This window comes from Ursus americanus, chromosome 14, assembly GCF_024610735.1.
Source record: "Ursus americanus isolate L20-20 chromosome 14, mUrsAme1.1.p, whole genome shotgun sequence".
NCBI classification, from domain to species: Eukaryota; Metazoa; Chordata; class Mammalia; order Carnivora; family Ursidae; genus Ursus; species Ursus americanus.
In genome coordinates this window covers 48,357,712-48,383,111 of record NC_142140.1, presented here as the reverse complement: position 1 = coordinate 48,383,111, position 25,400 = coordinate 48,357,712, and the positions used below count along the sequence as shown (strand labels likewise).

The window sequence follows — 25,400 nt, the reverse complement described above, 5'->3', positions numbered from 1 at the left end:
AGTGAAGCACATGGTCTCAGATTTTTCTGTTATAAACTTACATAAATAGCTGAGGTGGCCAAGAGTATATTTTCCATAGGAGTAGTATTCAGTCTAACAAAAGAAAAAAATATTCACTATGACATATTTTACTTGAGAAGAAATTATTCTTAACAGATCCATGTAGTCATTTGAAATAATTGAGAATCTCCAGAACTTTCACATCCACAGTTAGGAATAACATTGAGAAAGTAGGAAAATGACAAAAGGAAAATCTCTTGGATACCAGAGATATCACAAAGCTTAATAAATGGAGTTACGTAAGTAGAGTGGTCAAAAAAAAAAAAAAATCCAGGAAAAAAAAAATAGAAGACGTATGTTCTACTTAAAAATCAGATCAAAGTATCTCAACATTTGGTTCAGGCATTGGGCCCTGCAATCTTGGGCACTTCTTCAGCTCCAGGATGATTGTCCCTTTCAGAGCTGCCATCCCAGAGAATCTCACCAGAGCCTCCTTTATTCTCTGTTCCTCAGGCTGTAGATGAAGGGGTTCAGCATGGGGGTGACCACCGTGTACATCACCGAGGCCACTGCACTTGCGTGGGAGCTCTGGGTAACAGCAGAGCTAAGGTACACTCCTAGGCTTGTACAATAAAATAAGGAGACAACAGAGAGGTGAGATGCACAGGTGGAAAATGATTTATACTTGCCCTGAGCTGATGAGATCCCAAGTACGGAGGAAACGATCTTACAGTAAGAGTAAAGGATCCCAAGAAAGGGACCACCAGCCAGCAACATAGCTGCAAAATATATCACCATATTATTGAGAAAGGTGTCAGAACAAGCAAGTTCTATCATTTGATTGAGTTCACAGAAAAAGTGGGGGATTTCCACCTCTGTACAGAAGGACAGCCGCAACACCATGGAAGTGTGTAACAAGGAATGCAAGACACTCAGGATCCAGGACACTAGAACCAGCAGTCCACAAAGCCGGGGGTTCATGATGACCATGTAGTGCAGGGGGTGACAGATGGCCACAAAGCGGTCATAAGCCATCAGAGTCAAGAGAAAGAGGTCTAATCCTGCAAAGAGTGTGAAAAAATACATCTGGCTGATGCAGCCATCATAAGTTATGACTTTGCTCTGAGTCTGGATGTTCCACAGCATCTTGGGGACGGTGGTGGAGGTGAAACAGATGTCTGCAAAGGACAGATTGGTGAGGAAGAAGTACATGGGGGTGTGGAGGTGGGAGTCAGAGCTGACAACCAGGATGAGGAGCAGGTTTCCAAACACAGTAATCAGGTACATGGAGAGGAAAAGCCCAAATATGAGGGGCTGCAGTTCTGGTTTCTCTGAAAATCTCATAAGCAGAAACTCTGAAATTCCTGTATCATTTCCTGGGTCCATTAGTGGAGGTGACTACTAGCACAGGGGAACAGAACAAGAATAATTTTGAGACAAATGGGCATTGCTCACATTGTGGAAATGTTACAATGAATATTTTCCAGTCAGAACTAATTTCAGTATTTTGTGAATGGGTCTGGGCCCCTTGAGGGGATACTCGTTTCCTCTCTGATTAGAAATTTCCATCCCAACATCAGATGTTCCCCATAGATCAGGTATTGTACAGTTTGAATAAGAAATTATTTCATACATTTGAGGAGTATATAGTGTTGACAATGTTTCCAGCATTTCCTAGTCATAAAGTAGAGGGTGCTGAAAAGCAGAAGTCCCTGCAATTCTGTGATTCTGGTAGGATAGAAGCAGATATAAAGAGTAAATAATCCTGGGACAGGGACAAGTACTATGAAGAACAAGAAGCAGGTTAAGGGAGAGAGTAGAAGATCAGTAGAAGAAAGGGAAGAAAAAAGGGGGGGGGGTAAACAGAAGGGGGAATGAACCATGAGAGACTATGGACTCTGGGAAACAAACTTAGGGCTTTGGGGGGGTGTGGGGAAATGGGATAGGCTGGTGATGGGTAGTAAGGAGGGCATGTATTGCATGGTGCACTGGGTGTTATACACAAGTAATGAATCATGGGACTTTACATCAAAAACTAGGGATGTACTGTATGGTAACTAACATAATAAAAATATTAATTAAAAAAAGGGAGAAAGTGGATGGGTGTTATGTTGGGTGTTCAGTCAAGACTGGCTAAGAAGGTGACATTTGAGCAGAGACCTTATGGAAGAGAGGGTGGATGATGGGAGGTCTTCCTGGCAGAGGGAATGGCCAGTGCAAAGGCCTTGAGGAAGTGTTTCTATCAGAAAATCAAGGGTCAGAAGGGAATCAGTGTGTTGAAGGGAATGGACAAGAGGGACAGTGATGAGAGGTGGTGGCAGTGAATTTCATAGAATCATGTGGCCTCATAGCTGCTTAAAGTTCAAGACACAAGGACTTCCTCATCCACACTATATACCTCTTGCTCTTTATGAATCTGGTTGCAATAGTGTCCTGTTAATTAAACACCCCTCCTTAGTAACATCTGTTGATCCAGTTTGGCATGTGTATTAAAAGGTTCAACTTGAAGCAGCAGAGCCTGTGTATCTCTGCTCTGAGGACCACTCTCACTCATCAAGGTGACTGCACACACACACACACACACACACACACACACACACACACAGAGTCACATACACACACCAGCACACCATATCCTCCTGATGGGTGTTACTTCTATGTCCTTCTCTCCTCCTCCCAGCTCACCCCAACACACTGTTTAGGATATGAATGCATACACATCAAATACCTTTCCAAATGTGGAAATAGTACCCAGTAACTCCTATTCTTAGCTTCCCAGGAGCAACTCATCTTGGAGTGCCATTTTGGAATGGCCACTTTCTGACCTGTATGTAAAGGAACAAAAACATTGTGTTCAATAAACAGACTGAGGGAGAGGGAAAGGGAGAGAGAGAGATAAATAAAATGACATAAAGGGAATGAAAAATAAAATAAGACAAACACAGGGAGGGAGTAAAACTATAAGAGATGGAAATGGGGAGGGAGGCAAACCATAAGAGACTGTTAACTCTAGGACACAAACTGACATTTGCAGGAGGGGAGGTGGATGGTGGGATGAGGTAACTGGGTGATGGGTATTAAGGAGGGCCCTTGATCTAATGATCACTGAGTGTTATATGCAACTGATGAATCACTAAATTCTACCTCTGAAACTAATTATACAGTATATGTTAACTAAAATGAACTTAAATACAAATAGATTAAAGTAAATGATATTAAAAAATAAAATGATCTAATAAGATCAGCCATCCAAAGAAACTGTAAGGAAGGAAATCCTCCCTGGTGTTGGTGGTATCCAATTCTAGTTTTATCCCATTTATACCCAGCAAAAATAATAGAAGAGCAAAAATAAATTTGTCCACAACACAACGTAGTGACATCTTTATGGTGTGAAATACCTTACAGACCGAACATCATAAGAGAAAAATGAATAAGAGAATAAACCAACACTTCTTTGGGCATTTTTTTTAAGATTTTATTTATTTATTTGACAGAGATAGAGACAGCCAGCGAGAGAGGGAACACAAGCAGGGGGAGTGGGAGAGGAAGAAGCAGGCTCATAGCGGAGGAGCCTGATGTGGGGCTCGATCCCATAACGCTGGGATCACGCCCTGAGCCAAAGGCAGACGCTTAACCGCTGTGCCACCCAGGCGCCCCTTCTTTGGGCATTTTTATTACCAGATAGAGGATATCCTATACTTGTTTTTTCTGTGCCTTTTCCACATTTATTTGACCAGTTGGTTTTTGTTTGGTCCAATAGAGGATGAGGCGAGCCCCTTTATCACTTTTCTTGACATCTTTATTCTTTTTTGTTTTCTTAGCCTTTGGGTTTTAGTCATTTTCTTGACAAGTCTGATGAGCACAACTACTCACGGTTCTGTTCCTTGTCCAACATGGAAAGGCCTCCCCAGACTCTGTAATATCCTTCACACCCCATAGCAATCTATCCTCTTACTCCGAATACTCATGTGACTTATCGAAGGACATTATCTTGCACTCACATGTATCTCACTGCACTCTTGTCTGTCACTATGAGGTAAGGACCAAAGGAGCAAGGACTTCACCTGTGCTGTTCATCTTTTTCCTTATGGGTGTGGATGTATATGCACTTATACAGAAACAATTCAAGAAAATGAGACATCATGAAATCCACAGAATGGCAGGAGGAGATAAAATGAGGTTAGAGAGAGCGGTTTCAGTACAACTGTATTCAACCACACTGAAGGGAGTTTAGAGAACTAACTGAAACAGAAACTACAGGAGCAGTAATTTCACAAAATCCACATGGACAAATAATAAAATTCCCCAAGACCTTGAAATAAAAGTGTATTACATATAAAGTACGTAGAAATTTTTGGAACGTACCAGATTCTCTTTCAGTATTTGTTGAATGAATCAGGAACTAGATCTCATTATATATGAATATTTAATACATGACAAAGGTGCATTTGGATTTAGTTGGAAAAGACTGTGTTGTTGATGGAAGTTGGCACAAACAGCTTTCTACGTGGAAGGAAGCGCAGTGGCTCCTGGTCTCACACATCTCACAAAAATCAGGAGTAAACCCTCAGCTTAGGAGTAACCATTTCATTTTAGATGCATGTCTAGAAAATACATATCAAGTCCACAGGTGGGCAAACCATCAAAATTAAGGCAAAAAACTCAGAAGTGAGAAGATTGATATATTTAACTAAATAAAATGTGAAAATATTTTATGGCCAAAAATATCTAACTAAAAATCAATGGAGAAACTATGATTTACAACAATTATTTGAATGCTGATAATTATAGATAAATAGGTATATAGTATGTGGACACATAATAATAATAGACAAGTGAACCTGGCGATCAAATATGGGATCTTTGCTTGAGGACACTATAGTTTAAAAACTCAAGAAGAAATCTTTCACTTCATCACCCTGAGAAAACACTCTAGGGCTGTTGCGTTGGTTAGGCTGTAACTCTTACAAATAACAAAGGAGGATTTCCTAATTTTGCTGTCAGAATTGTGGAGTATTACAACATCTTGGAGTGGCTCTGAAGACAGTTACAAATTTTAAAAACACCTATGTTCTTTGGGGTGCCTGGCTGACTCAGTCAGTAGAGCATACAACTCTTGAGCTTGCAGTTGTAAGTTCAAGCCCCATGTTGGGTGTAGAGATTACTTAGAAAATAAAATTTAAAAAAATACAGATATGCTTTAACTCAGGGTTTCCTCAGCCTCTGCACTACGGACATTCTGGGCCAGAGTCTTCTCTGTGGGGGGCTGTGCCCGGTGCGTTGTAGGGTGTTTAGGGCATCCCTGCCCTCCATGCATCCCTCCCCAATGTGACAGACCAAAATGTCTTGGAACATTGCTTAATGTTCCCTGGAGGACAGAATCAGCCTTAGTTGTGAAACATAGTTTTAACTATTTAAAAATATTTTGTAGCATTGATATAATTACAATTTAAGGAGAAAAAAATATGAAGGACTATCAAAAGTGTAAGAGACAGAGCCACACCATGAAATGTCACGCAGGCATGGAAGTAATGAATCGGCATCACACCGGTTGACTAGAGGGACATGTAGAAGGTACTCCTGAGTCAGAAGGATTGGGGGAGAGAAGCTAGAAAGAAAGATTGTGCCAGAACATGAAGAGTACTTATGATACACATAGGTGTCTTTTTATATATTTGAAATGGAAGTATGTGAGTATGTAAGTGTGCATACCACAGGATAGTCTTAACAGAAGACTTTTGGAAGAAGAACCATGAAAACACACTTAGGTGAATCAGAGTGTCTCATAAAGATATAAGGGATAAGATTGCTTATGGAAGGTAAAAGTGATTCATGCTCAAACATAAAGAAGAATGCCTTCCATGTGATAGCATTTCTATTTTAGAGATACAGATCTAACAATAAAAGACCAAAAGGAACAATAAGGAATATAGTGACTTGAACACTAGTCAGAAATACGTATAAAGGGTGATTTGTGAACACAAATTATGCAGAAGGACATTCACTTTCATTTTTTGGAAAGTACATATTCACAAGTGAAGAGTATGAAGGTAAGAGGTTAATTCTTTCACAAAGAAAGAAAGAAAGAAAGAAAGAAAGAAAGAAAGAAAGAAAGAAAGAAAGAAAGAGAAAGAAAGAAAGAAAGAAAGAAAGAAAGAAAGAAAGAAAGAAAGAAAGAAAGAAAGAAAGAAAGAAAAAGAAAGAAAGAAAGAAAGAGAAAGAAAGAAAATAGAAAAAGCAGTGGAGGGAATATATTATGATTAACTCACAGACTTTACCACACAACATTTCTATATTTTCACACATTCTGCACAAGTACATCTACGCATACATAAAAAAGCAAAATGCCAAGTGGCTAATTGGTGAAATAAACAGCAATACTTTGTTTGAAAAACGTAATAAAAAACAGGAATAAAACCACTTGGACCCTACTGTGCAAACAGAGACAATTTCAACCGAGAAAGTGGGTGGCTAGCTAACCCAGACCATATTCAGGCTCACAGGTAATGAGGTAATTGTAAAGGAAGCTCATTAGCAGACCATTTTGCACATAATCCATTTAAAATTTTTCATCTGAATACTCGAAAGGAGGTACTGTGATATGTATGCTTCATGTACTGCCCTTGCAAGGATATAAGCAGGAGAATTCTGTCATCTGGATTTTACTCATCAGTAAGGAAATGCAGTCTACTATGTCCCATCTTAAAAATGACAAGACATGGGGCGCCTGGGTGGCGCAGTCGTTAAGCGTCTGCCTTTGGCTCAGGGCGTGATCCCCGCGTTCTGGGATTGAGCCCCACATCAGGCTCTTCTGCTGGGAGCCTGCTTCCTCTCCCGCTCCCCTGCTTGTGTTCCCTCTCTCGCTGGCTGTCTCTCTCTGTGTCAAATAAATAAATAAAATCTTTTAAAAAATTAAAAAAATAAAAATGACAAGACATGTCCTCACTTCACTGTATATCCCCCCACAGCTAATACTTGACTTTTCTACTCTGTTTAATTGCAAAGATCCTCGGTCTCATATTCTAAGTTTATGCTTTCCATCCCCTGTCTAACTGGCTTTCCAATAGTATGATTTACTTGTTAAAGTTGAAACTTGTATTTCTGAGTTCCATATTCACTTCTGTTTTTATCATCATAAATACATAAGTGAATTAATCAAAGAAATTATTACTCAAGACAGCAATCAGCCACAGCAAACTCCTAGCTCCGGGCTAGGCTGGATTGGTCCTCAGGTGACCTCAGGTAAATGCTTTTGACTTTCATTCTCTTGACCTTCTCCTGCAGTCCCTACTGGGCAGTAAAACTCATCTAGATGGGGTCTCAGAGAGGAAGTTCTCGACATGGACATCAAAATACCTGTCTGGTTAGTAGATGATGGAGGATGAAGCTCTGTCCCCCAGACAAGAGAGCAGGAATGAGTCAGACTTCAGTGCCCCATCCAGACTCAGGACTGCACAAGAGACGACCAGGTCTTGTCCAGCCCGGGGTTGCCTGTGCTGCGGGACTGCAACAGAGGAGTATTTACAGCTGGTTCAGTCTGCTCATTAAGATCATTTACCTCCTGTTCCTCCCACCTGAAGGCACATGATTTCCCTGCAGGACACTAGTGTGAACAGAAAGGACATTTATCCTGTTGCATTTCTGTTGCTAGGAGATTGGGTGATAAGCCAGGTGAAGTCAATTTTTCTTACTCTTTTTCTATGACTTCTGCTTTTCTGAGATCTAACCTCCCAGCCCCTTATCCCGCTCTTGAACAAACATTTTCTCTTGTTTAAGACTGAGGAATTGGTCCTGACTAGGTCCTAGATCCTGACTCACTTGTGGTGGAGACACAACCTCTGATATCTCTAGAATTTTACTTCTCCCTTTTTCAACAAAGATGAAAATTGTTCCTTAAATATGAAACCCTGGACACTACACTGCTTGGCTTCATGACAATTTTCCCAAAACAATTAGGAATTTCACACTACTTTTTTTTTATAATGATTTTTTATTTATTATGTTAGTCACCATACAGTACATCCCCAGTTTCCGATGTAAGGCTCGATGATTCATTAGTTGTGTATAACACCCAGTGCACCATGCAATACGTGCCCTCCTTACTACCCATCACCGGCCTATCCCATTCCCCCATCCCCCTCCCATCTGTGGCCCTCAGTGTGTTTCTCATAGCCCATAGTCTCTCATGTTTCATTCCCCCTTCTGATTACCCCCCTTTCTTTATCCTTTTCTTCCCCTACTGATCATCCTAGTTCTTATGGTCCATAGATGAGAGAAATCATATGATACTTGTCTTTCTCTGCTTGACTTATTTCACTTAGCATTATCTCCTCCAGTGCCATCCATGTTGTAGCAAATGTTGAGAACTTGTTCTTTCTGATAGCTGAGTAATACTCCATTGTATATATGGACCACAACTTCTTAATCCAGTCATCTGTTGAAGGGCATCTCGGCTCCTTCCACGATTTAGCTATTGTGGACATTGCTGCTATGAACATTGGGGTGCATATGGCCCTTCTCTTTACTACGTCTGTATCTTTGGGGTAAACACCCAGTAGTGCAATGGCTGGATCATACGGTAGCTCAATTTTTAACTTTTTAAGGGACCTCCACACTGTTTTCCAGAGTGGCTGTACCAACTTGCATTCCCACCAACAATGTAGGAGGGATCCCCTTTCTCCACATCCTCTCCAACAATTGTTGTTTCTTGCCTTGTCTATTTTTGCCATTCTAACTGGCGTAAGGTGGTATCTCAGTGTGGTTTTGATTTGAATTTCCTTGATGGCTAATGATTTTGAACATTTTTTCATGTGTCTGTTGGCCATTTGTATGTCTTCACTGGAAAAGTGTCTGTTCATATCTTCTGCCCATTTTTTGATTTGTTTATTTGTTTCTCGTGTATTGAGTTTGAGAAGTTCTTTATAGATCTTGGATACCAGTCCTTTATCTGTAGTGTCATTTGCAAATATATTCTCCCATTCCGTGGGCTGCCTCTTAGTTTTTCTGACTGTTTCCTTGCCTGTGCAAAAACTTTTAATCTTGATGAAGTCCCATAAATTCATTTTATCTTGTTTCTCTTGCCTTTGGGGATGTGTCATGAAAAAGGTTGCTTTGGCCGATGTCATAGAGGTTGCTGCCTATGTTCTCCTCTAGAATTTTGATGGATTCCTGTCTCACATGGAGGTCTTTCATCCATTTGGAGTTTATTTTTGTGTATGGTGTGAGAGAGTGGTCACGTTTCATTCTTTTGCATGTAGCTGTCCAATTTTCCCAGCACCATTTATTGAAGAGACTGTCTTTTTCCCACCGGATGTTTTTTCCTGCTTTATCAAATATTAGTTGCCCAAAGAGCTGAGGGTCCATTTCTGGGCTCTCTAATCTGTTCCATTGGTCTGTGTGTCTGTTTTTGTGCCAGTACCATGCTGTCTTTGTGATCACAGCTTTGTAGTACAGCTCGAAATCCGGCACTGTGATGCCCCCAGCTTTGTTTTTCCTTCTCAACAGTTCCTTGGAGATTTGGGGCCTTTTCTGTTTCCATACAAATTTAAGGACTATTTGTTCCAGTTCTTTGAAAAATGTCCTCAGTATTTTGATAGGGATAGCATTGAAAGTGTAGATCGCTCTGGGTAGCATGGACATTTTAATTATGTTAATTCTTCCGATCCATGAGCATGGAATATCTTTCCATCTTTTTATGTCTTCCTCAATGTCTTTCAAGAGTGATTTATAGTTTCTAGAATATAGGCCCTTTACGTCTCTGGTTAAGTTAATTCCAAGGTAACGTATGGTTTTTGGTGCTATTGTAAATGGGATGGATTCCCTAATTTCTCTTTCTTCGGTCTCGTTATTCGTGTACAGAAATGCAAGTGATTTCTGAGCATTGATTTTGTATCCTGCCACATTACTGAATTGCTCTATAACTTCTAATAGTTTGGGAGTGGCTTCTTTTGGGTTTTCCATATAGAGTATCATGTCATCTGCGAAGAGAGACATTTTGACTTCTTCTTTGCCGATTTGAATACCTTTGATCCCTTTTTGTTGTCTGATTGCTGTTGCAAGGACTTCTAGTACTATGTTGAATAATAGTGGCGAGAGTGGGAATCCTTGTCGTGGTCCTGATCTTAAGGGAAAGGCCTCCAGCTTTTCCCCATTGAGAATAATATTTGCAGTAGGCTTTTCATAGATGGCTTTTATGAGATTGAGAAATGTACCTTCTATTCCTACACTCTGAAGGGTTTTAATCAGGAAAGGATGCTGTATTTTGTCAAATGCTTTTTCGGCATCGATTGAGAGGATCATATGGTTCCTGAGTCTTTTCTTGTTGATATGATGTATCACGCTGATTGATTTGCGAATATTGAACCACGCTTGTATCCCAGGTATGAATCCCACTTGATCGTGATGGATAATCCTTGTAATGAACTGTTGGATTCTATTAGCAAGTATCTTGTTGAGGATTTTGGCGTCCATATTCATTAGGGAGATCGGTCTGTAATTCTCCTTTTTGAGGGGGTCTTTGCCTGGTTTGGGGATCAAGGTAATATTGGCCTCATAGAATGAGTTTGGTAGCTTTCCTTCTGTTTCTATTTTTTGAAATAGCTTTAGGAGAATAGGTATTATTTCTTCTTTCAATGTTTGGTAGAATTCCCTAGGAAAACCATCTGGGCCTGGAGTTTTGTTATTTGGAAGGTTGTTTATGACTGACTCAATTTCTTCATAATTAATTGGCCTGTTTAAGAAATCAATTTCTTCCTGTTTCAATCTTGGTAGTTTATAGGTTTCCAGGAAGGATTCCATCTCTTCCAGATTGCTTAGTTTATTGGCATATAGCTGTTGATAAAAATTTCTAATAATCCTTCCAATTTCAATGGTGTTCGTCGTGACCTCTCCTTTTTCATTCATAATTTTAATAATCTGGGTCCTTTCTCTTTTCTTTTGGATAAGTCTTGCCAGTGGTCTGTCAATTTTATTGATTCTCTCCAAGAACCAGCTTCTAGTCCTGTTGATCTGTTCTACTGTACTTCTGGTTTCTGCTTGATTGATTTCAGCTCTAATTTTGGTCAACTGCTTCCTCGTGTGTGGATTAGGCCTGTCCCTCTGTTGCTGTTCCAGCTTCTTGAGGTGAGAATATAAAAACTGCATTTTAGATTTTTCTATTCTTTTGAGTGAGGCTTGGATGGCTATGTATTTCCCCGTTAGGACTGCCTTTGCAGTATCCCATAGGTTTTGGACTGTTGTATTTTCATTCTCATTGGTCTCCATAAATTGTTTAATTTGATTTTTGATTTCCTGGTTTATCGAGTCATTCCTGAGCAGGATGGTTCTTAGTCTCCAAGTGTTTGAGTTTCTTCCAAATTTTTCCTTGTGGTTGAGTTCCAATTTCAGAGCGTTGTGGTCTGAGAATATGCAGGGGATAATTTCAATCTTTTAGTATTGGTTGAGACCTGTTTTGTGTCCCAGAACATGGTCTATTCTTGAGAATGTTCCATGGGCATTAGAATAGAATGAGTATTCTTTGGTTCTGGGGTGTAGTGTTCTATATATATATCTAAGAGGTCCAACTCCTCGAGTATGGCATTCAAAGCCTTTGATTCTTTGCTTAGTTTTTGCCAGGGTGTTCTGTCTATTTCTGAGAGTGGAGTGTTGAGGTCCCCTAGTATTAATGTATTTTTATTTATATGTCTCTTTATTCTGGTTAAGAGTTGGCTTGTGTATCTTGCTGCTCCCCTGTTGGGGGCATATATATTTATAATTGTCATATCCACTTGTTGAATACTTCCTTTAAGAATAATATAGTGCCCTTCTGCATCTCTAACTATAGTCTGTAGTTTAAAATCCAATTCATCTGATATGAGAATTGCTACCCCAGCTTTCTTTTGAGGTCCATTTGCGTGAAAGATGGTACTCCATCCCCTTACTCTCAGTCTGAATGCATCTTTGGGTTCGAAATGAGTCTCTTGTAGACAGCAAATGGATGGCTCATTTCTTTTTATCCAATCTGCAACCCTGTGGCATTTTAAGGGAGATTTTAAGCCATTAATATTAAGACTGAGTACTGAGAGATATGCTTTTAATGATGCCATGTTGCCAGTAAAGTCTTTGTTTGTATTGGCTGTGACTTTCTGTTCTGTATCACTCTTTTGGCCTTTTTACTTTTATAGAACCCCCTGTAATATCTCCTGTAGGGCTGGTTTCGTGGTTACAAAATTGGTTAGTGACTGGCGATTCTGAAATGTCTTTATTTCTTCATCAATTCTGAATGACAGCCTTGCTGGATAAAGGATCCTTGGCTGCATGTTTTTCTCTGAAGGAGCTTGAAATATGCTCCCCCAACCCTTTCTCTCATTCAAGGTCTGTGTAGACAGGTCTGATGTAATTCTGATGCCTTTGCCTTGGTACGTGAGAAATTTATTTGCCCGGCCGCTTTCAATACTGTATCCTTGTGTCTAATATTTGCGAAATGCACTATGACGTGACGTGGCATAGGTTTTTCGTGGTTGAGCTTGGGAGGGGTCCTCTCTGCCTCTTGGACATGAATGTTTGTTTCCCTCACTAGATTAGGGAAGTTTTCAGCTACAATTTGTTCAAATATCTCTTCTAGTCCTCTGTTTTCCTCCACCCCTCGGGGATGCCGATGATTCTAACATTGGATCGTTTCAATGAGTCAGTAATCTCACATAACCAACATTCGTGGGTGTGGATTTTTTTAAGAGCATCTTCTATTTTCATTTTTTCCTCTATTAACCCATCCTCCAATTCACTAACCCTTTCCTCTGCTTTGGTGACCCTGGCCGTCAGAGCCTCTAGTTTTGCCTGCATTTGGCTCATAGAATTTTTAATTTCTGTCAAATTCACTCTCATTTCTGACCTTAGGGATTCTATATTCTCAGTAACCTTTTCGTTAATACTTTTTTCAATTCTGCTCATCATTTTGACCATCGTTACTCTGAATTCCATTTCTGATAATTTGGTTGCATCCATATCCATTATTTCTGTGGCAGAGGCCACAGACTCCCTGTCTTTTCTTTGCTGGGGGGGGGTCTTCTCCTTCTTGTCATTCTGATGAGGAGAGTTTGCAGGGTTGTCCAGAGCCCAAATTATTGACTGGGTCCCAGGCCGTTCCCCTTGTTTTATAGGGATCTTAGGGATGTGGGCTTCTTCTTTAAAGATTTTATTTATTTATTTATCTGAGAGAGAGAGACAGACAGTCAGCATGAACAGGAACAGAAGCAGGGGAGTGGGAGAGGAGGAAGCAGGCTCCCAGCAGAGGAGCCCAATGAGGGACTCCTTTCCGGAATGCCGGGATCACGCCCTAAGCCAGAGACAGGCACTCAATGACTCTGCCACCTAGGCGCCCGGGTTGTGGGCTTCTTGATTTTTCAGCCTGCCTTCTGTGTTCTGGGGGAGGGGCCTGCCACGCTGATACTCAGGCAACACTGTTTGGGTAGAGTCTCCGTGTCCCCCGAGAGGGGGGATGGGGATGGGCATGCTGTGAGCCGGTATTTCCAGGCTTTTGTTCTCTGGCGGCTTTCCCTGGCGGTCGGCTATGCCTCTTCTGAGAGTCAGAGCAGCAGAGGCTGCATTGTCACAGAACAGAGGGATTGCGGCCTGTTCTCCACTGATGTTCTGGCTGCTTTAACTCTCTTACTGTTGGTGCTGCTCAACCCTGCAGCATCCCGGGTTGTGCGCCCCACACCCGGCGTCCCTGCCCTCACTTCCAGGGCCAGCACGTCTCTGTCCTTTGTGTTTCTAACGCCGCCAGCCTCCAGCCGCCCCGCGTGCCTCCGGGTCTCCCGGTCTCAGTCTATGCCCGGTGAGCACACCGCGATTCCGGAGTTCTGTGAGAAGCCTGGTGGCGCGCGCACCCGGTACAGTGTCTCAGTCTGCTGTTTTGCGGGTGCCCACCGCGAGTCCACCCGCTCCCCCATGCAGGTGGCCTGCCAGCCGCCAGCCGCCAGCCGCCCTGCGCAAGCTCTGGGAGCTCCTGGTCTCAGTCTGGATCCTGTGAGCACACCGGGATTCCGGTGTTCCGAGAGAAGCCTGGTGGCGCGCGTTCACGGCTCACCAGTCTCAGTCGCTCTCTCGCGGGTGCCCTCCATGAGTCCGCCCGCTCCCCCGTGCAGGTGGCTGCCGCTTCCCGGCACCCAAATGCAGCGGCTCCCTCCCCCTTCCGTTTATCTTCTGATATCTGTGTGCGGTTTTTACGGCTCCCCTCTTGGTACCTCAATACTCAGCGCTGGAGATGTTCATTTGTAGACATCCAGATGTATCTTCCTGCATCTCAGGCTGATTCTGTGTGCGGTTTTTACGGCTCCCCTCTTGGTACCTCAATACTCAGCGCTGGAGATGTTCATTTGTAGACATCCAGATGTATCTTCCTGCATCTCAGGCTGATTCCGTGGTTATTTAGGCTGGTCTGGTACCTATCCAGCTCGACTCAGGGGACCCGCTGAAAAAGGGGTCCCCTACTCCTCCGCCATCTTAACCTCCTCCGGAATTTCACACTTCTATCACAAGTTCAGGCTGTGACTTAAAATGTCACTATAAAGTGTTCATTGTAAGACGTATATTTAGATATTTTTATAAACTGCAATATGAGTTCAGCACCCTATAGGAATTACCTGATTAAATTTTTATAAAAGTCCATTCTGTGAGGAAACACTAGTGTGAGCTCCATTACCCATGGAGACAGGAGGCTTGAAGAATTTAGTGATCTTCTCAAAGTTATCATTCCAGAACAGGATGAGTGTTGATTGCATTCTGTCGGGATGTTCCCATTTTTTAAACTCTGTGCCAGTGGTCCCAAGTAGAGGTGGTTTTCCTCCCCTGGGCATATCTGGCAATGTCTGAGGGACGCTGCTAAACATTTCCAATGAGCAGGACAGCTCCCAACACAGATAATGACCCTGCCTCAAAGGTCAAATAGAGACTGTGAGATAATGTACTCTAGACCATCACTTCTCCAACTTCAAGTTGCATAGGAATCACCTAGGATTCTATGTTAAATACAGATTCTGTTTCAGCAGGTCTGGTGGACCCAGGAGTTCAACATTTCTAACAAGCTCCTGAGTGATGTCGATGCTGCAGGTCATGGTCTGTGGACCACTCTTTGAGTAGCAAGACTGTCATCCTATGATAGTGGAAAGTGTAGGTGGTTGTAGGTTTTCTTCACAAAAAAATATTGTGTTTGCAAAAAAGTTTCAATGACTAGTATATCTAGTCATTCTATGGGGTGTGATAAATTCTGTTTGTTTCTTATAAGGATCCTTGGGTGGCATCAAATAAAATACCTTTAGAAAAGACTTTCTAGTAAGCAGAATAAGAGCTTTCTGAAGTCATCCACATTCTAATACCTACAAACTTTGACTATGTTATTTTTTATAGGAAGAGGGACATTCAGTAGCAAATGAAATAAGACTGCTAATCAGCTGACCTTAAACTAAGGTTGGCCAAGAACATGCAGATGGAACCGACATAATCACCATGGTCCTCTGAATGTGGGAGAGGCAGGAAGAATATTTGGATCAGAGAGAGATGTGAAGTTGCCCCGTCACTGGCTTTGAAGATGGAGAAAGGGCAATGAGCCAAAGAATGCTTGTTGTCACTAGAAACTGCGATAGGAAAGAAAAGAGTCTGTCCTGGAGCATCCAGCTGGAAGCAGGTGCTGCAGACATCTTGATTTTAGCCCACTGAGACTTATTTCAGGCTTCTGACCTTGAAAACAGTAAGAACATAAATTTGTTTCTTTGAAGCCTCTAGTGTGGTAATTTATCACAGCAGGGATAGGAATGTAATACAGACATTTATCCAATAAAATTGTTTTTGAGGCTAAACTTTTAGTTTCTCAATTAATTCATTTATCTTCTTTTGATTAAGGGCATTTAGTGTTGAAATTAAACATTAACTGGGAGAAAAAATATAATAAAGTCAAGTTGGGACTTCTACTCCATTGCTGAAATGGAATGGGAAAAGTGAATTCCCCATTGCTAAAATACACACGTGATGTACTTACTTACTTTATTTATTTATTTATTATTGCTTTTGCTTTTTATTAAATTCAATTAGCCAACATATAGTACATCATTAACCTCAGATGTAGTGTTAAATAATTCATCAGGAATGTATAATACCCAGTGCTCATCACATCACATGTTCTCCTTAATGCAGATCCCTCAGTTACCACAACCCCACCCACCACCCTTTTCACAACCTTCAGTTTGTTTCCTGGAGTCAAGAGTCTCACGGTTTGTCTCTGTCTCTGATTTCTTCCCATTCAGTTTTCCCTCCCTTACCCTATGATCCTCTGCACTATTTCTTATGTTCCACATATGAGTGAAAACAAATGATAATTGTTTTTCTCTGATTGACTTATTTCACATAGCATAAAACCCTCCAGTTTCATCAATTTTGATGTAAATGGTAGGTATTCATCCTTTCTGATGGCTGAGTAATATTCCACTGCATATATGGACCACAGCTATATCCATTCATCTATTGAAGGACAGCTCGGCTCCTTCCACAGTTTGGCTATTGTGGACATTGTTGTTATGAACATTAGGGTACATATGGCCCCTTCTTTTCACTACATCTGTATCTTTTAGATAAATACCTAGCAGTGCAGTTGCTGGGTCATAGGGTAGCTCCATTTTTAACTTCTTAAGGAACCTCCATACTGTTTTCCAGAGTGGCTGTACCAGCTTGCATTCCCACTAACAGTGTAAGATGGTTCTTCTTTTTCCACATCCTCACCAACATCTGTTGTTTCCTGTCTTGTTAATTTTAGCCATTCTAGCTCATGTACAGTAGTATCGCAATGTGGTTTTGATTTGTATTTCCCTAATGGTTAGTGATACTGAACATTTTTTCATGTGTCTGTTAGCCATTCGTATGTCTTCTTTGAGAAGTGTCTGTTCATGTTTTATGCCCATTTCTTGACTAGATTCTTTGTTTTTTTGGTGTTGACTTTGAGAAGTTCTTTATAGATCTTGGATACCAGCCCTTTATCCATGTCATTTGCAAATATCATCTCCCATTCCGTGGGTTGCCTCTTAGTTTTGTTGACTGTTTCCTTTTCTGTGCAGAAGATTTTTATCTTGATGAAGTTCCAAAAGTTCATTTTTGCATTTGTTTACCTTGCCTTTACAGAGGTGTCCAGAAAGAATTTGCTGTGGCTGAGGTCAAAGAGGTTACTGCCTATGCTCTCCTCTAGGCTTTTGAAGGATTCCTGTCTTCCATTGTGGTCTTTCAACCATTTTGAGTTTATCTTTGTGTATGGTATAAGAGAATGGTCTAATCTCAATATTCTGTTGTGGCTGTCCAATTTCCCCAGCACCATTTATTGAAGAGACTGTCTTTTTTCCATTGAATATTTTTTTCCTGATTTGTCAAAGATTAGTTGACCAGAGAGTTGAGGGTCCATATCTGGGCTCTCTATTCTGTTCCATTGATCTATGTGTCTGTTTTCTTGCCAATATCATGTTGCGTTGATGATCAAGACTTTGTAATATAGCTTGAAGTCAGGCATTGTGATGCCCCCCAGCTTTGGTTTTCTTTTTCAACATTCCCCTGGTGATTTAGGGTCTTTTCTGGTTCCATACAGATTTTTAGATTGCCTGTTCCAGCTCCGTGAAAATTGTCAGAGGTATTTTGATAGGGATTGCTTTGAATGTATAGATTGTTCTGAGTTGCATAGACATTTTCACAATGTTTATTCTTCCAATCCATAGGCATGGAATGTTTTTCCATCTCTTTGTGTCTTCCTCAAATTCTTTCATAAGTGTTCTGTAGTTTCTTGAGTAGAGCTCCTTTACCTCTTTGATTAGGTTTATTCCTAGGTATCTTATGATTTTTGGAGTTGTTGTAAATAGAATTGATTCCTTAATCTCTTTCTTCAGTCACATTGTTAGTGTATAGAAAAGTAACTGATTTCTGGGGCACCTGGGTGGCTCAGTCGTTAGGCGTCTGCCTTCAGCTCAGGGCGTGATCCCGGCGTTGTGGGATCGAGTCCCACGTCAGGCTCCTCCGCTGGGAGCCTGCTTCTTCCTCTCCCACTCCCCCTGCTTGTGTTCCCTTTCTCGCTGACTGTCTCTCTGTCAAATAAATAAATAAAATCTTTAAAAGAAAAGAAAATTAACTGATTTCTGTGCATTGATTTTGTCTCCTGCCATGTTGTTGAATTGCTATATGAGTTCTAGTAATTTGGGGGTGGAGTCTTTTGGATTTTCCACATAATGTATCATGTTATCTGTGAAGACAGAGTTTGATTTCTTTTTTGACAATTTGAATGCCTTTTATTTCTTTTTGTTGTCTGATTGCTGATGCAGAACTTCTAGTACTATGTTGAACAATAATGATGAGTGTGGTATCCCTGTCGTGTTGCTGACCTTTTGGCAAAAGGTCTCAGTTTTTCCCCATTGAGAATAACATTCACTATTGGCTTTTTATAGATGGCTTTTATGATGTTGAGGTATATTCCCCTTATCCCTATACTTTGGAGAGTTGTAATCAAGAAAGGATGCTGTATTTTGTTAAATGCTTTTTCTGCATCAAAAGGATCATGTTGTTCTTGCCTTTCTTTTGTTAATGTGATCTATCATGTTGATTCATTTGTGAATGTTGAACCACCCTTGCATCCCAGTAATTAATCCCAACAGGTCGTTGGGAATAATCCTTTTAATGTACTGTTGGATCCTATTGGCTAGGATCTCAGTGAGTATTTTGGCATCCATGTTTATCAGGGATATTGGTGTGTAAATCTCCTTTTTGAAGGGGTATTTTCCTGGTTTGGGGATCAGGGTAATGCTGGCCTCATAGAACATGTTTGGAAGCTTTCCTTCCATGTTTATTTTTTGAAATATCTTCAGTAGAATAGGTATTATTTATTATTTAAATATTTGGTAGAATTCCCCTTGGAAAAAATCTGGCCCTGCCTTTTGTTTTTGGGAGGTTTTTGATTACGGCTTCAATTTCCTTGCTGGTTATTGGTCTGTTCAGATTGCCTATTTCTTCTTTTTTCAGTCTTGCTAGTTTATAAATTTCCCAGGAGCGCATCCATTTTTCCGCATTGCCTCATTTTTTGGCATATAGTTGCTTATAATATCTTGTTAAAATTTTCTGTATCTCCTTATTGTTGGCCATAATCTCCACTTTCATTCATGATTTTATTATTTTGGGTCCTTTCTCTTTTCTTTTGGATAAGTCTGGCTAAAGGTTTATCGATCTTATTAATTCTTTCAAAGAACCAGCTTCTGGTTTTGTTGATCTGTTCTATTGTTCTTCTGGTTTCTATTTTATTGATTTCTTCTCTAATCATTATTATTTATCTTCCCCTGCTTGGTTAAGGCTTTATGTGCTGTTCTTTCCGCAAGTCCTTTAGGTGTAAGGTTAGCTTGTGCATTTGGGATTTTTGTAATTTTTTTGAAAAGTCTTGTAATGCAATGTTCTTCCATCTTAGGACCTCCTTCATTGTATCGCAGAGTATTTGAACCTATGTGTTTTCATTCTCATTATTTTCCATGAATTTTTAAAATTCTTCTTTAATTTACTTTTGACCCATTTTTGCTTTAGTAAGATGCTCTTTAACCTCCAAGTGTTTGAGTTCCTTCCAAATTTCCTCTGTGATTGAATTCAAGTTTCCAAGCATTGTGGTCTCAAAATATGCAAGTAATAACATCAATTTTTGGTATTGGTTGAGACTTTACTTGTGACCCCATATGTGATCTATTCTGGAGAAAGTTCCATGTGCACTCGAGAAGAATGTGTATTCACTTGTTTTAGGATTGAATGTTCTGTCTGTATCTGTGATGTCCATCTGGTCCAGTGTGTCATTCAAAGCCCTTGTTTCTTTGTTGATCTTCTGCTTAGACTGCATCTCAGTTATAATACTTCTAAGCTTGGCCTGATTAGATCTCATTTCTGCACTGAGTTTCTCTAATATCATTTATGCTTTTTTCAAGCCCAGCTATTAACTTTATGATTGCTATCCTGATTTCCATCTCTGACATCTTACTTATATCAGTATTTATTCACTTTGTGGCAGAGAACATTGCCTCCGGTTCTTTCTTTTGTTGTGAATTCCTACTTCTAGTCATTTGGCCTTAAGAAGGATGGGTGAGTGAGTGCAGAGTCCAAAATATCAACCACGACCCAAGCAAAATACACCCTCTACAAATCTGAAGTGGTCAGAAACCACAACAGAAAGCAAACCAAACCAACCAACCAAACAAACAAAAATGTTGGGGGAGGGTGAATAGAGACTATAGTCTCATATGGTGGACAAAGTAGGGTGATCCACTTATTCCTGATTGAACTTTTGTCTGTGTGTTAAAAGACACTACACACCAAAATTTCAAAGAAAAGAAAACATATAAACATTATATATATATATATATATATATATATGAATAGAGTGAAAAAAGTACTAAAGTGAAGCACATATCTATAAATGTAGATGTAAAAAACAAAAGTTAAAAAAACAACCTAAAGACATAAGTTGGTAAAATAAGAATCTAGTTAAAATAGGAAAAAGGTAAAAAAAAAAAAAAGAAATGGGAAATTTTAAACTGAAAGATAAATGAATAGTAAAAAAAAAATCCCTGGAGCTCACTATACTATTTTCCCATGGCTCTGGAGTTTTACAGTCTTGTGGGATTCATTAACTTGTTGTCCACCTGTTCTTCCAGTTTTTTTTCTGAGGGAGGGGCCTGCGGTGCTGCTTCTCAGGCGTCTTTGCCTGGGTGGAGTTGCACCACCACTTCCAGGGGGCTAGGCTCCATGTAAGCTGGTCCTCTGCATGGCTTTTGTTCCTTGGAGGCTTTCTGAGACTCTTCAGAGGATCAGAATAATAATGACTGTACTTGGATCTCTGGCCCAGAGCCAAAAGATTGTAGTCCCCACTCTTCAATAAACCCTCTGGGACAAACAGTCTTCACTTTTGTTTGTAACAATCTCCGCAGATCCTAGCAGTGCATGCCCACTGTAATTCTCCTGGGGGCAATCCGAGGGACCCATGTCACTGCCCTTTATGCACCTTGGGACAGAGAGCAGTTGTGGACTCCTGCATGTGCCAAGCTCTGCTGCCCCAGGACGATGGCTGGGTGTCTCTCTACTCTTCTTTCTGGGGCCCAGGCCCTGAGAGTTGTTTGTCCGGTCATGGTTGTGGCTGTTTTGCCCCTCCCGGGGAATGGTAAGTGGCCCATGTATTCCAGTACTTTTCAGGATGCTTAGGCAGAGAGTGGTCACCTGACCTGCCTGGCTCCCAGATTATGGCAAGCCAAGCTGAGAGTCCCCTCCAGGGCTTGCTGACCTTAACCAAGTTCCCCACTCCACTGATTGGGCACTCTACTGGTTTAGCCACTCCTGATCGTTCTGTGATTTCTGGGATCCTGAGTTCACAATGGCCCACCTAGAATTCTTCTCTTTTCATTCCCTGAGTCCCTTTCAGAAAGGGATGTCTCTCACTGGAGTAGATATCTAAGGGTTCTGATTTTGCGCTCTGGGGTTATATCACTTTCTAGTAGCTGGCTTATGGAAGCTCCCTCCCCCCTCCATTTATCTTCTGATATCTCCCCTCAGATTCCCATCTCCATACCTCCTACCTTGCAAAAAGCAGTTGCTTTTCTACTTCTCGAATTCCAGACATATTTTCTTACATCTCAGGCTGAATTTTTGGGTGTTCAGAATGGCTTGATAGATGTCCAGCTAAATTCAAGGGACCAGATGAAACAAGGTCCCCTATTCTTCTGCCATCTTTCCCGTCTTCCCCTGATTGTAAAGGTATTATTGATGAGGAGAACAAAGGTAAGAGAAATGTAGCTAAAAGTCAATCTTCTTACAACCTGCAGCCCACAGATGAATCCCTGAGACATGCAGAGTGTGACACTCCTCCAGAAACTCATGGCTGCCTTAATGTTGATGTTTCATTAGAGACTAAAAGCAACCATATCTTTACAATAGTCCGACCTGCAAAGTCCTGTAAACTTCACATTCATCATCGAGAAATTCCATAGAAATTTACGTTATCTCTACCCACCACACACACAAACTTAAAACGGTACAACCAGTCTCTCCTGACAATTCCAGTGCAGCTCTTTCTGCCCATGGGTCTAGTCCTTGTGCTATAATAAAAGCACCTTTTTGTATCATAAAATGGCTCAAGAATTCTCCTGACCTTTGTGCTCCATGAGCCCACATCATAATGACATTCCATTTGACAAGAACAGCCTGTTACACAGCAAGAGCTGACTGACACAATAAGTGAAGCGAACAGACACAAGGAAATTAAAGCATGTGCTGCTTTTTATTTGTGCCACAGGATCTGACAAATGAGGAGAGAAGTCATGGTCATTCTGTTATTCAAGTTTACTTCCAGTGACTTTATGAACAAGTGACTATATCTGGGCTCCCATCTGAGTCACTGGGAGAGTTTGAAGGACGTGCACGTTTGTGCAGAAGAACTGGTGACCTTGAAGGACATGACCGGCTGGACATCCACCTTTTGTGTGAAGTGTCCTCAGATCATGCAAGTGGATGGGATTTCTGATCAGGAAGGAGGTATGAAATGGAGGATGCTGATATTGTTAACTCCCCATCCCTCAGCATTTGTGACAAATGTTACGTTGTGGAACAATAAAAGAGTCATATTAACGGGTAGCATTGTAAGTTTTCAAGTAGAAACAGGAAGATAATTTGATAATAAAACATATAACACTAAGCAATCCTTTACCTCAGTGAATAAACCCCCTCAGTTGTGGACACCAATCTTCCATGCTTCAGTAAATAGAGGCACAGCATGATTTGTGATATAAAAAAAAAGAAAAAAGAAAAAAAGAACTATTTTGAGTAGCAACAAAATGAGTGTTTTGAAATTTTGTGTCATCATATTTATGGTCATCCTGATACTAAGAACATGACAGGTTGATCTGTTTAGTCAAATTTGTCTTTCCATGTCGACGGCATTGCGAGAGATATGTTTGCTAATCAGTCTTTGTCAGGGGCTATAGTCGGATTTCGGGACACTGAGCTGAGTCAGGATAAAAGCATGAGACTGGGTCAAAAACACAGCAGCATGTTTGTAGAGTTAAGTGCCTCATACTAGGTTTTGGTTTCTGAGGCATCCATTTCAAAGACAACTATATGGAGTAAACTCGTTGTCAGGTGTGTGACATAATTACCAGAGAAGCCCTGAGGCAGCCCTACCTGTGAAGTACCTCTTCAGGAAGCCCTAGGTAACCTTGATATGACACATGAGTGACCCTGCTTTTCCCTTCAGCAGCTGAATTCTACTCATATAAAATTTTCCAATAAACCCTGAAACCACAATCCCCTAACCATTTGGGCCACCCTGATAAGAGCTGATCTCTCAGGAGTACTTTCTTTCTCTCCATCTCAATGCCTCTCTCCCCTTCTGAGACCTCCCCAAATGGTCTTTGGGATCCCCGTGCCCTCCAGGACCTGTGAGGAATAGACCTGGTTTTGTTAGAGTCTCTGATGGGTGATGCTGAGACCTGTCTTGCAGTCACAGTAAGAACCCAAGGGCTGGTGCAGCCAAAGCAGAGGCTCTGGTCCGGGAAGCATCTGTGGGAATGTCCACAAGCACAGGGCGCAGGGAGTGTCTGGGCTTTCCTAGTGCGAGCATCCCTATCAGGAGCCTGAGACCTAAACAGAACAGTGTTACAGTCCACATTCTCAGGAAGAGGAGTGATGGTAGTGGTGTAACAAGACTGACAGACTCTAGGTGAAAAGTGGGGTTTTGTATTCTCCTCTACAATAAAGTTATGTGAAGGGCTTAGTGGCTAAGTATAGTCACTTCCATACAAAGAGTACAACTTATGATTATCCTTCTGGGAAATCTAGGTAAATTTATTTGGCATGGTAGAAGTCATTTGAAATGAAATTAATTTAAAGAATCCAACTTGCCCCATGTAAGATACAGAATTTTCCAGGCATTTGGATCCAGGGTTGGGGAAAACATTAGGAATGTATGAAATTGAAAAGGGGGAAACTGTGTGTGCATCAGACCGAGCAGAAGCTTAATAAAGTCAGTTAATTAAATGTATGGAGAAGTTGAATTCAAACAAATGAAAATTCCAAGAAATAAATAGGAGCAGAATCTACTTCCACATCCTAATCAAAACTAGCAGTTCTCTGCTCTGAGGCTGTAGCCCTGCAAGCACAGGCACTTCTTCATCCCTGGGAGGATTGGCTCATATCACTGGAACCCCAACGATTCTTTTCAGAGCTGTTTTTATGTCTCTGTTCCTCAGGCTGTAGATGAATGGGTTCAGCATGGGGGTGACCACCGTGTACATCACCGAGGCCACTGCACTTGCATGAGAGCTCTGGGTAGCAGCAGAGCTAAGGTACACCCCTAGACCTGTAGAATAAAATAAGGAGACAACTGAGAGGTGAGATGCACAGGTGGAAAATGCTTTGTACCTGCCCTGAGCTGATGATATTCCACATATGGTGGAAACTATTTTAGAATAAGAGTAAAGGATCCCAGCCAGGGGAGCACCAGCCAACAACATGGTATTAAAATATATCACCAGGTCATTAAGAAAGGTGTCAGAACAGGCATGGTCAACTATCTGATTGAGTTCGCAGAAAAAGTGGTGGATTTCCAAGACTGTACAGAAGGTCAGCCGTAACACCATTAAGCTTTGTAACAAGGAATTGAGAACACTGATGATCCAGGACACCAGAACCAGCAGTCCACAGAGCCGGGGGTTCATGATGACCGTGTAGTGCAGGGGGTGACAGATGGCCATGAAGCGGTCATAGGCCATCACGGTCAGGAGAAAGACGTCCAACTGTGCATAGAGTAGGAAAAAATACATCTGGCTGAGGCATTCTGCATAGTTAATGACATTGTCCTGAGTCTGGATGTTCCACAGCATCTTGGGGATGGTGGTGGAGGTGAAACAGATGTCTACAAAGGACAGGTTGGAGAGGAAGAAGTACATGGGCGTGTGGAGGCGGGAGTCAGAGCTGACGGCCAGGATGAGGAGGAGGTTTCCAAGCACAGTGATCAGATACATGGAGAGGAAAAGCCCAAATATGAGTGGCTGAAATTCTGGTCCCTCTGAAAATCCCAGAAGAAGAAACTCTGAAATTCGTGTACCATTGCCTGTTTTCATGTGGTGGATATGACTATGAGGAAGGAAAAAACAAAAACAAAAACAAAAACTATGATTAATTTTCAAGCAAAAGGGCTTCTTTTATTTATTACACTTTATTGCTTTTAAAGTTTTATTTAAATTCCAATTAGCTAACATAAAGAGTAATATGAGTTTCAGGTGGACAATACAGTGATTCAGTACTTCCGTACAGTTCCCAGTGCTTATCCCAATAAGTGTCCTCCTTTATCCCCATCACCTATTTCACCCATCCCCCCACCAGCC

At 41.2% G+C, this 25,400-nt stretch overlaps 1 protein-coding gene and 1 pseudogene across 1 annotated transcript; both read right to left on the bottom strand.

The window, feature by feature from the left end:
- Window positions 1-557: 557 nt before the first annotated feature.
- On the bottom strand, window positions 558-1,386 carry LOC123796724 (olfactory receptor-like protein OLF4; annotated as a pseudogene).
- Window positions 1,387-24,203: 22,817 nt separating this feature from the next.
- On the bottom strand, window positions 24,204-25,148 carry LOC148108966 (olfactory receptor 7A10-like). Its single transcript, XM_087866661.1, has one exon. The coding sequence runs from the start codon at window positions 25,134-25,136 to the stop codon at window positions 24,204-24,206; it is 933 nt and encodes a 310-aa protein (XP_087722787.1). The 5' UTR covers window positions 25,137-25,148.
- Window positions 25,149-25,400: the final 252 nt, after the last annotated feature.

What these genes read in the sequence shown, in the direction of transcription:
- LOC148108966 (XM_087866661.1), bottom strand. Translation starts at nt 25,136, where the DNA reads ATGAAAACAGGCAATGGTACACGAATTTCAGAGTTTCTTCTTCTGGGA.